At 34.6% G+C, this 14,230-nt stretch overlaps 2 protein-coding genes across 2 annotated transcripts in view; one reads left to right on the top strand and one right to left on the bottom strand.

The window, feature by feature from the left end:
- MARCHF1 (membrane associated ring-CH-type finger 1) overlaps nucleotides 1-8,659 on the top strand; it is an 861,096-nt gene extending 852,437 nt beyond the window's left edge. Inside the window, exon 8 of the mRNA XM_003257921.4 lies at nucleotides 4,368-8,659. Within this exon, the coding sequence (XP_003257969.1) occupies nucleotides 4,368-4,666 (299 nt within the window). The 3' untranslated portion in view covers nucleotides 4,667-8,659. The remainder of the gene's footprint in view (nucleotides 1-4,367) is intronic.
- TMA16 (translation machinery associated 16 homolog) overlaps nucleotides 6,260-14,230 on the bottom strand; it is a 34,074-nt gene continuing 26,103 nt past the window's right edge. The window contains exons 7-8 of the mRNA XM_003257920.4: nucleotides 12,484-14,036; nucleotides 6,260-9,870 (exon numbers count right to left, since the gene is read on the bottom strand). Coding sequence (XP_003257968.2) covers nucleotides 13,856-14,036 — 181 coding nt within the window. The 3' untranslated portion in view covers nucleotides 6,260-9,870; nucleotides 12,484-13,855. The remainder of the gene's footprint in view (nucleotides 9,871-12,483; nucleotides 14,037-14,230) is intronic.

Genomic DNA, 14,230 nt, shown 5'->3' with positions numbered 1-14,230 from the left:
TCCATTACATGGATGTATCACAGTTTATTCATTCACAGATTGAAAGACAACTTGGTATTTCCAGCTTTGAACAAATATGAATAAAGCTGCTACAAACATTTGTGTGCAGGTTTTTGTGTGAACATAAGTTTTTGTTCATTTGAATAAGTATAATGTATCATTTGAAAAGCTTGTGGTTACCATTGTAAAAAACTGCCAGACTGTCTTCCAAAGTGACTGTACCATTTTGCATACGTATCAGCAATGAATGAGAATTCCTGCTTGTCGTTCCACATCCTTTCCAACGTTGTGTTTTCAGTGTTCTTTTTTAAAACTTTAGCCATTCTAATAGGTATATAATATCTTGTTTAAATGTGCAATTCTGTAATCACATATATTGATAATCTTACCATCTGTTTATCTTCATTGATGACATATCTGTTCAAATCTTTGGCTCATTTTGTAATTAGGTTATTTTCTTATCATTGAATGTAAACAGTTCTTTGTATATTTTGGATACAAATCCCTTTTTCAGAGTATGTTTTGTAGATATTTTTTCCTGTGGCTTGTCTTTTCATTCTCTTAACAGTGACTTCCTCAGAGCAAAAGGTTTTAGTTTTAATAAAGTCCAATTGATCAATTTTTCTCTTCATAGATCATACTTTGGTCACCTAAATTTTCTTATCTTTTAGAAGCTGTATAGTTTCACAGTTTACATTTAGTTCTATAATCCATTTTGAGTTAATTTTTGTGAAAAATGTAAGGTCTGTTTACAGACTCATTTATTTGCATGCAGATATTGTTATACCAGCACCCATTTGTTAAAAAGACTATCCCTTCTCCATTGAATTGCCTTTGCTCCTTTGTTAAAGATCAGTTTCCTATATTTGTATCAGTCTATTTCTGGGCTATTCTGTTTCACTGATTTATTTCTTTATTCTTTCATTGATATCACACTGTCTTCATCACCATAGTGGTGGTAATCAAGGATAGTGTCAGTTTTCAAAAACTTTATTCTTCCACTTCAATATTGTGTTGGCTATTCTGGTCTTTTGCTCTCCATATACACTTTAGAATCAGTTTGTCAATATCCATAAAATAACTTGCTGGAATTTTGAATGGGATAGTATTGAATCTGTAGATCAAATTGGGAAGAATAGATATCTTAATAATATTAAATCTCCCTACCCATAAATGTGGAACATCTTATTTCATTCAGATATTCTTTTATTTCCTTCATCATAGCTTTATAGTTTTTCTCACATAAATCTTGTACATATTATGTTAGGTTTACACCTAAGGTTTTTGTTGTTGTCATTGTTTTTGTTTTGTTGGCACAAATGTAAATGGGCTTATGTTTTTAATTTCAAATTCTGGTTGTTTATTGCTCTATATATAGGAAAGCAATTGACTTTTTGTAAAACTTTGTATCCTGCAACATTGTCATAATCACCTATTTAAAAAAACAAAACAATCAATTCTTTGAGATTTTATACATAGACAAGCATATCATTTGTGAACAAAGATAGTTTTATTTATTCTTTCCCAATCATCTTTTATTATTCTTGTTTTATTGCATTAGCTAAGACTTCCAGTGTGATGCTGAATAGGCATGGTAAGAAGGAACATCCTTGTCTTCTTCCTGATCTTAAGGGAAAAGCATCTAGTTTCTTAGCATTATGTCAGCTATAGGTTTTCTATGTTCTTTATCCCATTAAGGAAATTCCCTTCCGTTCCTAGTTTTTATCATGATTGAGTGTCATATTTTATCAAATGTGTTTTCTGCACTTATTGATATATTCACATTTTTCTTTAGCTAATTGATGTGATTACATTGATTTCTGAAAGTTGAACAAACTTTGCATACCTAGAATAAATCTCTATTGACTGTAGTGTGTAATTGTTTTTATACATTGTGGAATTCAATTTGCTAATATTTTGTTGAGAATTTTTGTATCTGTTCATGAGAGATACTGGCCTATAACTTTTCTTCATAGCAATTGTCTTTGCCGAAGCTGGTCTCACCCAATTAGTTAGGAAGTATTCTCTCTTCTATTTTCTGGAAAAGACTGCAGAACATTCATGTCATTTCTTCTTTAAATGTTTGGTAGAATCCACTAGTAAAACTATTTGAGCTTTGTGCTTTCTGCTCTGAAAGGTTACTGTTGATTTAATTTCTTTAATAGATCTAGGGATATTTAATTATCTGCCTATTAATTACACCTGCCACTGTAATGATCTCTTATTTCTCCTGTGTGAGCTTTGGCCAATGATATTTTGAAGTATTATTTCCATTAGGATTAAGTAAATATTCAAGATGATGACTACTATGAGTTATTCAAGTCATAAAGAAGTCCTTGCATATTAGGAGTTAGAAAAAATTTACCTTTGCTACCGGTAAAGGTTCTAATAAATTTGATTGCATATATTTAATCTACTCAAAAACTAAGTTCAGATTTGATTGCTGAAAGAGGCATAGAAATTTATTTTAAATTGACAATGCCAAACAGAGTAACAAATTAATGAAACATCAACAACAGTGAGAGGCTTTTCATGTTTTCTTACAATCCCTTTTAAGATCAGAGAACATTTTTTCCCCAAAAATTTCAAAGGAAGAGTCAGAGCCAAAGCATTTTGAAAAGAAAAAGAGTAGGCCGGGCGCGGTGGCTCACGCTTGTAATCCCAACACTTTGGGAGGCCGAGGCGGGTGGATCACGAGGTCAGGAGATCGAGACCACGGTGAAACCCCGTCTCTACTAAAAATACAAAAAATTAGCCGGGCGTGGTGGCGGGCGCCTGTAGTCCCAGCTACTCGGAGAGGCTGAGGCAGGAGAATGGTGTGAACCCGGGAGGCGGAGCTTGCAGTGAGCCGAGATCACGCCACTGCACTCCAGCCTGGGTGACAGAGCGAGACTCCGTCTCAAAAAAAAAAAAAAAAAAAAAGAAAAGAAAAAGAGTTTACTTGCAAAGGCTCAAAGGAGTCAGACTTCAGAAAAACTGGATAAGCAAGTGAAAAATATAACAGGTATTTAAAGAAAAATATAAAGAAGATTACCATGATTACTAAGTTTGCATTAATTTGTTCATGGAGAAAAAACAAAATCTTATTACATGATGATCATAACCAGAAAGATCTTGCAACATGAGCTAAATAAAAGTCAAGAATAAAATGGTGTTTGTTGGGGATCTGGGAATATAATACTCAATGTTTCATTATTTTGGGACCAGAAATCGACAGGGTAACGCTGTTATTTTTGGTTAATCTTAGGGTACAAGGTGCTTCATCATGATGGAAATAGGGCATGATTTCTCCTTGCTTCCATAAGCATAAAGCAAACGTCACTACTACAAAATATAGATAGGATATTTCTTATAACTCTATTCACTGTTATAAGTAAATAAAAATCCAAAGTCAAATCACAGACTCTCAATTACCGTGGTTTTTACACGTTTCTACCATCCCTTCCTGTTGCACCGTATTGAGCCATACTGAGCTATATTTTTCTACTTCACAACTTTTCACTTACAGGAAGACAGCTATTATCCCCCACACCATCCTAATGTGGGCAAGAGGACCATTTGACCCTCATATATTTAACACTCTTGACCCTCATATATTTAACATTCATAATTATGTATTACCTAAATACTGTTGTAGTCACTGAAATGCCTGTGAAATAATTTTTAAAACTATATTTACAAAAGAAAGCCTATTTCTAGTAATAGTGATGGAAATTAAGAGAAAATATAGACATCTATAAAAGTGTGATGGTTCTCAATAACAAAATATGATTTATGAAACAAATGGCTAAAATCCTAAATCTTTTGCATGTTTGTACTCAGGAATTCTCTCTCTGGTGAGATGTGGCAGCTTTTTCTTTCCTCTCCTTCTCACTCCTCCCCATCTCCCTTCTTCCTTTCTCCTTCCTTTTACATTTTAAAATAAATGAGGGTGGGAAGACCTGTACATACAAACCCATACATGTACCTATACCTCATCTTCTTAAAAGGATTTTAAACTCTGATTCTTCCATTTTGCTCACCATCCTTCCTTAAAAGTTTAGCTATAAGGGATAAATGTCAGTGTCCAAATGTCCAAAATCTAACATATCTCATAATTATGATAGGTACTTGATGCTAGGAGAAATAAGAGATTTGACAGTGATAGGTGAGAAAATGTCCTGATATACAATTTTGATAATACATGTAGGATACTCAAAAGGAATTAAGCCAATTCAGATTATAATTCTTTCTAGTTATGAACAATATATTCCTGTTAACATAAGCTAGAAGGCAAGCATGGGCTTTTGAAGGGGCATAGAAAAAAAAACTGACCAAATCCACTGAGGACAACTTGGTGATAACATTTTCTCTTTTTCATTTCAAAGGTGTCCTTGAATGGCCGTTTTGGACAAAACTGGTTGTGGTAGCCATTGGCTTCACAGGAGGTCTTGTCTTCATGTACGTACAGTGTAAAGTCTACGTTCAGTTGTGGCGCAGGCTGAAGGCCTACAACCGTGTGATCTTTGTACAAAATTGCCCAGACACTGCCAAAAAACTGGAGAAGAACTTCTCATGCAATGTAAACACAGACATCAAAGATGCTGTGGTAGTGCCTGTACCACAAACAGGTACAAATTCACTGCCATCTGCAGAGGGTGGCCCCCCTGAAGTTGTATCAGTTTGATGGAACCTGTTGGGAGTTTCTTCACCGAAGAATATCTTTCTAGCCCTCAGCCACTACAAATGACAGAAGTGATCTTGAATTATTTACTCCCTTCAGCTCCTCCTTTCTCCTACTGACACATTTTTCCTGACTTTGTTCAAAGAGGAAAGGAGAAAAACACACCAAATGCCCAGGAGCCCATGAAGTAATAGCGTAAAGTATGTATGGAAATGTGAAGTTTGCAAGAGAATGATTTCTAAGACAATTAAGAACTACTGGGGCAATGAATGCTTTTAGGCAGTAATCAAAGATTAAATGGACCCATGATACTCTTCACAGTTAACAGGGGAAAAGTTCAAGAATACAGACTTGAATTGCAATGTGTATTACTTCTAGGGCCTTGTAATGTTAACTGTCTCATCTGGAAATAACTAACATATTTGGTTTTAAGCCTGAAATTGTCTGCATTATCCCTAAGTCATATTGGAAGTGAACTTGGAGGATGCATATTTTGATATGCTTTGACAGCTAACAGATTTTTATGGTTTAGTGGAGTCTGGTTATTTTGACAGATGCATGTTTTTTAAATAGATGCAATATACATTTGAAGACATTGATATTTGGAATTATGTTTAAGTCATGCAAAAGATTTTCAGAAAATGTTCGGATATAATTAGCTCTGTTAAATACCCACAGAACTCAGTTATCGGGTCTTATATTTTTATCTGGTTCCTCTAATACCGTGCTGTCCAATAGAAACACAACAGCCACAAATGCAGGCCACAGATGCAAATATTTAACTTCCCAGTAGCCCCATTTTAAAAAGTAAAAATAAATGTTAAAATGAATTTTGATTTTTTAAAAAGTTAACACTATATATGTTATTTCAACATGTCATCAATATAAAAATTGATTGACAGTTTTTACATCTGTTTCTTGAACCAAGTTTTCAAAATCCAGTTGGTAATTTAAAAGCACACTTCAACTTGAATTAACTATATTGGATAGCACAGCCGTAAAATTAGAGACTAAGCTTCTGCTTTATTTAACAGTTGAATATTTCAAAACAGTTTAATTCATTATTTTATTTCAAAGTCTCACAAAAGCTATGATTTTTAAAAGCATTAAATTAAATTAAGTGTCCTCATTTTAAAGTCAGATGAAGTTCACATCTCTAAAGGGTAAAAATCCAAAAGTATAGAAAGATAAAACAATCTGCCTGTAGCAAAGTTGTGAAATTAATTTCTTACTATGAAGTACTTACAATAGGGGAATAAAATTACCTATTTTTGTTATTAAATCAAATGTGTAAGGCTTACTTCATCCATGAGGTGTCAACTTGACAGATGATGAGTAATTATGACTAAGAATCTAGCCCTTACTTTTAAAAGCTGACAGGATTTCCCTCGCTCAGTTAGAAAGCAAAAATATTCAACAGATTCTATGATAAGTAATTAATTGTTCAGGTTTGACAGTTGATTATTGTGTTCTTTGCATATTCATGTAAAACTGATTGATGATGTGTGAATGACATTGCAGTGAGCTAGATTAATGATGATTATAGATATAGTAGCCTGTCAAAGAAAGACATCCTACATTAAAAAAGGTGACTTATTTTTGTTAGCTGTCATTATTTATTAACATGAAAAGGCAATGATGGCCATAAGAACCAAAGCATGAGTATCACATTGCACAAATCTGGGTATCACATGGATGCACTTTGTAATTATCAGTGTGCTTGTTCTTCACAGATCATAGGAAAAAGGAAAAAAACAAAAAAACCTTTAAATGAGGAGAAAGATGGTATGAATATTAGTAGTGGCTGACACTGAGTCCAAATAGTCTTGATTACTAGAAATAAACAAAAGGTAAACAATGTCAATTTTGTGTGTGTGTATGGCGTGTGTGTATTCATGTATATATGCGGGGAAAACGTTAAGGTATTCAGTCAGGAAACAAAAGGTTTAAAACTCATCTTTCTTAAAACTTGTTATAAGCATAGGGAAAACAAAGTTGAGGTAACTAAACTGAACCAAAAATTCTGTATAAATAAGGATATAAGTAATGTTTTAAAAAACAGTGGACCTTAAACAAATTAAACTGTATATTAAATTCCTCTTAAATGCCCATTTTAAATATTTAAGATAAATACATTTATGAATAACAAATCTGTGGGTGATTTAACCATGGCACCATATCCAAGGGATTAACCTTAATGCAATTTTCCTGTTAACTGTCCTAAGCTTTTTACTAATCCATTTTCCCTGTGGGTTAGTAATGGCAACATGCTGCTTATAGATATTCCCGGGGAAAAACATCTAGACATCAGCAAACAAAGAAATGTTGATTTCTCTTTTGTTTGCTCTGAAAGTAAAATAATTATTTACTTTAATTAACATGGAAAATATTGTTTAAATTCTGTACGAACCTAAACAAGATATGTTGCAGGGCTGATTTCACAGTAGAGGATGATTGGCTAAAATAAAGCCTCATTTATTAAGGGCTACACTTAACACTAAGAAAATATGTCTAGAATAAAATGCAAAGGTAAGCATTATTGTATTAATAGTAAAAGAGGACATGGGATTTTAAAACTATACCTAAATTCTTGCAATTAACTTTTATGGGCTTGGACATTGTTGAAATGAGAAAATAATATAGTTTCCTGGCAGGTTAAAAGTCAACACTTGATTTTGCTATTCTTCTGACTTTTTGAAACCCTGAAGTTCTGAATTTCAAGCTTTTAAGAAGCTTTTCAGCAATGGTTGTTTATGGTTCAAACATCTGAAATAACTACCTGCATTTAAAATCTAATGTTGATTATTTTCTTTTTACATTCTGTGTGGCAATGGAACATTTGCCCTTTCAAACAATAAAACGATTTAGTTTTGTGGCAGCGCTTTTTTGTAGACTGACTATACCCTTCAAAAAGAAGAACTGCTCTACAGAATGCAAATTTTGAGGCATGTTTACCTGCTCATGGAAGAAATAAAACGGAATTGAAAAAAAAGGACTAAAATTGAAGAATGAAATTACAGTTGCGTTAAAAACCTTGGCTCTTTACAATCATGAATCTTCAGTATTATCAATACCATAAACCAGACATTGATGCTGTTAATTTTTTAAAGAACTATCACTCTTATCTTACAGGAGTAAAGATTAAATTGTAAAAGAAAGAAATTCCAATTTTTCAAAAAGTAAAGCCCAAAAGGCAATTAAGCTTAAGTACAAAAACAAAATAAAAATGAACAAAATCTAAACTAAAGTGAGCCCAACAACCTGAGATACAGCAGTGTGTAACCTGAAGGAAGATAGGTGTAGACTGAACGAGTCTTTCAAAACACCCCAGCATTAACTCTCACTCTGTGCTGCTTCTACACGTGATTATAGTTCCCAGAGAGACAACCTCATAGTTATATTTTATCTTGTTTTACAAAAGGTCCTTGGGTACTCTTTAAAACATGTATTCATTGGCAGGAAAATTAGCTCATTAGAGCAATGACACCATTAAGGGAAATTATAAGAGTCCTGGGGCTGAGGTGGGAAGATTCTTCCATCTGCCCCATATAGTTTACCCTTCCTTGCCTTGAAAATGAATATTTTAGAACAGAGTACAGCTCTTAAAAGTTATTAGTATCATTATTATTATAGTTGTTATATAATACTTTAATTAAGAAAGATGAAAACCTTTTTTCTTTCCTAAGTCAGCCCAATGGTGCTATTTTACATATCAACACAGTTGAAAGGAAGTACTGTTATTTTGGGCTGCAGTGTTTCCTCCACATCTAAAGAAAGCCCATTTTGAAATTGGATACTGCATTAAAACAAAGGAGGAAAAATTATTTTAACTGTGTGCAGTTTTTGAAATTAGGCATTTGTACTATTTTGGTTTTACATAATTCTCTTGCATTAACAATTTACTGTTTTGTGAATCATGTGTACTAAAGCAAATTAAGAAAAAGAAAATAATTATCTGTGAAAGACTTTGTATATTAAACAAGTGACGCAAACCTTGCTTGTGGTTTCCACACTTCTTGCCTAACAGACTGATATTTGTATTTGCAACGTCCAACCACGCATACATTTTTAAGATTTTACAAGGGTCTGAATATATAATTATTTTAAAGCAAACCTACGTTGACTAACTCATGACATGGTACAAATAAATAAATACACAAACAGAGGGAAACCAATGAAAATAAACTATGTGGACTTTCAAACCTGCTTTAAAAAAAGTTTAAGAGAAATCACGATGTAATCTAAAGAGGGATTTTCTCAAGAATAAGTCTTGGATATAGAAAAATAAGAATATAACAGCATTTTTCTATTCAGAGATAATAGCGGATTCAGATGATTGCATGGATAGTAAACATTAAAAGCAAGATATTAGAATCTAAGAGGTTTGGTGACAGTGAAAAACAAGGTCCTTTCCAAATGTCCAACTTCTAAGGACCTACAGGGCTTTCTACCAGTCTGCTAATTACATGAGCCAACTCCTCTGCCCAAAATCTGAACTTAACACCCTCCCTCACCACCAGAAATTATAGCAAACATTCCTAGATCATTAATCACTATCATTATGTATCCAGTGATCCTAAACTGGGTGCTGTGATAGCGATTACCAAGAGTAGCAAGGGTGTGGGAGTAGAGATGCTTTAGATAGAGCGGACACTTTTAAGCTCAGACCTAAAGGAAGAGAGAAAATTCAGTTATTGTCGGCCTTGCAAAAGCTCAGGGGAATGGCAACGCAGGCAGAGGGAATGGTAAGTACCAAAATCCCAAATGGGAAATGTCAAGCAAGGCTGATGGATTCGGCCAGTAGAGAAACAGGTCCTTGTAATACTCTTTATTACAGTCATCCCCCGGTATGTGTGGAGGACTGGTCCCAGGACCTCCTTCGGATACCAGAATTCATGGATGCTGAAATCCCTGATACAAAAATGGTGTAGTATTTGCATATAACCTATGTATATCCTCTTGTATACTTAAAATCATTTCTGGATTACTTATAATACCTAATACTACGGAAATAGTCATTACAATGTATTGTTTAAAGAATAATGACAAGAAACAATTCTGCACGTTCAGTACATACTTTTTTTTCCGGACTATTTTTCATCTGTGGTTGGTTGGATCCAAGGATGCAGTACCCTTAGATAGGGAGGGTCAACTGTACTTACAGAGACAGTAAGATGCAAAGGTGCGGCCTTCCCATATGTCTTGTCCTACAGAAAGACACAAACAGAAAAGGGGCCAGATGAGCTGATAGTGCTACATAAGGGGAAGGGCACTCTGTTGCTGAGATGCTGAGTCCATGTGTTGCAGCTAAGTATTATATTAGATTGGTGCAAAAGTAATTGCAGTTTTTGCCATTAAAAGTACTTTAACAAAAAAAGACAAAAACTGCAATTACTTTTGCACCAATCTTGAGTCATTAGTTTTATAGGCTGCAGCGTTACGCTACAGTGACTCGAGGTGGAGTCTCAGAGTTCATCAGAACCCAGGTGATGACAAATTGTCTAACTATCTCCTTCCCAGAAGATCAGGACGCAAATGATATCCTCCATATCCCCATGTTCCGGGAAGATTACAGGACAGTCTTCCAAGGCTCAGTCAGGTCATCCGCAGCAGAACCCTGCCCAGCTGTGGATCAACTGGACATACACAAGGCCATCAGGGTGCTGGCAAAAGGAGCAAGAACAGTGGCAAGAAGGCCAGTTAAGAAGCTACTGCACATAGGACAGGCAAGACATGGTGACTTTGGTAAGGATGAAAAGTAGAGATTGCCTGACACGGGCCAATTTGATTTTCACTTTGGAAGTGGAATCAGAAATACTCGCTAATTAAAGTATATTGAGGGAAGGCATAGAGGACAGAAAGTGAAAAATGAAGGATGATTTTATAGGCAGAATTCTGGCTTGAGAAATTGCGTGAAAAACTTAGATCAAGTTTCTGAGAAAATAAGGAGTGGGAAACAGAACATAAGTAGAAGTATTTGCCTTTGAAAGGAAAAAAAAAGATATATCCATTAAATCAAAAGAAACTGGTAATCTGTGTTTTCTCAAAGATGTATAAAAAGCCAAGGGTTGAACATTGAGAAGGCTAGTATTCAAGTCAAGCTAGAAAAAAATATAAAAAAGTAGTAAAATAATTTTCTCAAAGTTAGAAAATGAACTTAGTAGGGGAACATAATAAGATCACTAAGCAGTACTGAGAATCCACTTGAGATTTGCAAACATCAGTATGAAAATGGTCTGTTTGATATTCTTCAGCAATGTTGAGCTGCCTGAGAACAGGCCTGAAGGAAACATAGCTGTTACTTGGTTTGGGTTCTGAAAGCGAAATAACTATAGTCAGAGGCAAAGGAATTGAGGGTATATGCAAGGAAGCAACTATGAACTTGAAGCTAAGCTCAATAAGACATGATGCATAATGAGAGTGAGGTCAAAGTGCAGAACTTCAGCAATGAAGAGGGGTGGTGACAGTGAATGGAGAGTGGAATACTCAAAATCAGGTCTACAGAGTGGAAGTGCTGCTAAGGATCCAGGTGTGACCACTGAGAGGCCTCTGATGGGACGGAGAAAAAGACTGGAAAACTTAAAACTCATACTGTTGTTATATTTGTTAGCCACTATTTGTTATCCACAAGGAATCACCAAAATGATTGCTACAGGGGAGAAGAAAACTAGGCCATGAGCTAAAGTATTCTACGAATGGGCAAAAGGTTCTTCTGGGAGGTAAGATAGTAAGGAAAGAAGGCAAGAACAGAACTTCAAAGACCTAAGGGAGAAATTATTCTGAAGTGGCAGTAGAGCAAAAAGGACACCTACCCAATCTCCTGCCCCTGAAGCACATGGAAAATAAGAATAGAAAAAAGCTTCTATTTGAGGTAAGCAAGGTCCTGAAGGGACACCTCTGTCAGTAATTACGGCAAGGAAGCAACTAGGATATTAGGGAAAAAGACTACAGATGTGAGTCAGCTGCTCTGAACTTGGAAATGTATCATTAACTTATGTCCATGGAAGTTCAGCTCATTGGTTTAGACAAGGGGTCAGCCAATTATGACAAGCAAGTCAATCCCCTAGCCTATTTTGTATGGCCATTAATTAAGAATGGTTTTTATATTATTATTTTACTTATTTATTTTTTGAGACAGGGTCTCACTCTGTCACCCAGGTTGGAGTGCAGTGGCACAATCTAAGCTCACTGCAGCCTCTGACTCCTGGGTTCAAGCAATTCTCCCGCCTCAGCCTCCCCAGTAGCTGGGATTACAGGCATGTGCCACCACACCCAGCAAATTTTTATATTTTTAGTAGAGATGGGGTTTCACCATGTTGGCTAGGCTGGTCTCGAACTCCTGACCTCAAGTGATCCACCTGCCTCGGCCTCCCAAAGTGCTGGGATTACAGGCGTGAGCCACCGCACCCAGCCGGTTTTTAGATTTTTAAAGGGCGGCAAACAACACACATATGCACACGAATATGCAACAGAAACTACACTTGGCCTATAATGCCTAATATATTAATATTTACTTTCTGGCCTTTTACAAAGAAAAAGTTTGCCAGTCCCTAGTTTACAAAAATAAGTTATCTTTACTTTGTTCCATGGCCATGAACTATAAGACGTCTTACAAAAATATGCCACTGACTTAAAAGTGGTCTAGATGAAGGGAGCACAAGTTATCATCCCAGAAAGAACATGTTCAACAGGCAAGGAGTAAGAACATCTTAAGCATCACTCTAAAGACAAGTTATCTCTGAGGCTGCTTTGATCCAACTAGGAGTGACATGATTATTGTGGTCCTAAATGTTATATGCATTCATTAAACAAATACTTACCTATTCTAGTTTCCCAGCAGTGTAACTTGTTAGTTGTAATCTTTGCTTTGACAACACAGGGGAAACTAGAAACAAATGTTTAAGAAGGAGGACAATCTGTCATTTTTCACAAGTTATTCATCTAACATTAGGGGCTTTTAAGTGTCAGTCCAGATAAAGCAGTTCTTATTCTCTTTAATGCAATTTATGACTCAGTTTTTACAACCATTTTAAGACTATGAGGCAAAAGCGAGAGGGGAGGAAACTTTCAGACATTAACTACTCATGTAATCCTAAAACCACACTTTTACACAGATTACTAACTAATCAACATAAGTTACTATAAAAAAAAATTAGGATTGTAAGAAGTGAAATTGCAGAAATAAATTTTATTTTTAATTTTCAGAAGTAAAAAAAGTTATAATACTTTTAACTGTTAATGAGGCTTGGCTGATATCCAGTTAACCTAATACTGCATTAATGTTTTTATTCTTTTCTTGAAAATACTCAAATACATCTGCATCGTGCTCTTTTAAAAAAATACTAAGGATACTTGCATTTAAAAAGTTTTTTGAGGAAGAAAATTATACAACATTCATGTTTTTCATGGCACTGAAAATATTGAATTATATGTCAATTTATCTCTTAGAAGAAAAAGTAGCATAATTAAAATCACTGGTTCTCTAATCTTCAATTCTCTCCACAAATAAAACCTATCACTTTTCACAATAAAAAAGCAAAAAATAATATACAATTAAAAGGAGCCAAACTAAAACTCTTTATCCCCTTTGTCAAAAGATAAATTAATTGTGGGAGATCAACATAACAATCATCACTGATTTTTTTTTTACCATTTAACTCTGGTTCAAAAGATAAATAATAATCTATAATCCACCAGTGTATACAAACTTCTTATCACATTTTCCCTTATTTTGTAAAAAAGGAACATAGGTTTAATGTTTAAAAGAAGCATTAGTGTGATATTATTACCGAAAAACAATTTTGCTATTATCACAGCTCAAAAAGTACCCACAGGAATCTTTTAGGAAACAGGTTACTGTCCATTTCACAAAACGTGAAATTAGGTGATCATAAGTACACAAAAAAAACAAAACATTTTTTGTCCTTAGATATTGCTCCCTCCCGGCCCGAAATTCAGATGAAGACTAAACAACTTCTGCAGATCACGTCTATCTATTTTAGCAACTTAATGTAAATGAAAAACAATCTTCATTTTAAAATATATAACACCATTTTTGAAACTGCAAATGAAACTCTCATCATATAAGAGAATGTCAGTATCAAATTCTTGTATCTTGACAATTAGGTACCATAATTAATGAATATAATTTGAATCTCTCAAATTATTTATTTTCAATTCAAGTGAAGACAATTAGGCCACTGCAGTCATTTCCTCATCTGAACCACTTGATTCATCGTTTAGTTCCAATTCCCCCAAATCTTGGTCTACAGTTATAACAGTTTTCCTCTTGCACTTCTTGGGAATTGCATCATTAGTGCAAATTTTTCTCATTTTAATGTTTGGTAATTTCTTCAGATCAAAGTCCCATTCCCTAGACAAAAGGAAAAAAAAAAAAAAAGAGTGCAGACTTGGTAAGAGTTAACGTGGAAAAACAAGAGACAGTAAATTTTTGAAACTCTGAGGATCCTACATATTCAAAACTTCAAAAGCATTAAAGGAAAATATTACGCACAAATTACTAGAAAGCTGTTCTATTCTTTCATCCTCTCTAACCTGAGTATCTCC

Source organism: Nomascus leucogenys, chromosome 7b (assembly GCF_006542625.1).
Source record: "Nomascus leucogenys isolate Asia chromosome 7b, Asia_NLE_v1, whole genome shotgun sequence".
Lineage (NCBI taxonomy): Eukaryota > Metazoa > Chordata > Mammalia > Primates > Hylobatidae > Nomascus > Nomascus leucogenys.
The sequence above is the reverse complement of the archived record's forward strand: the minus strand, read 5'-3'. Positions and strand labels throughout refer to the sequence as shown.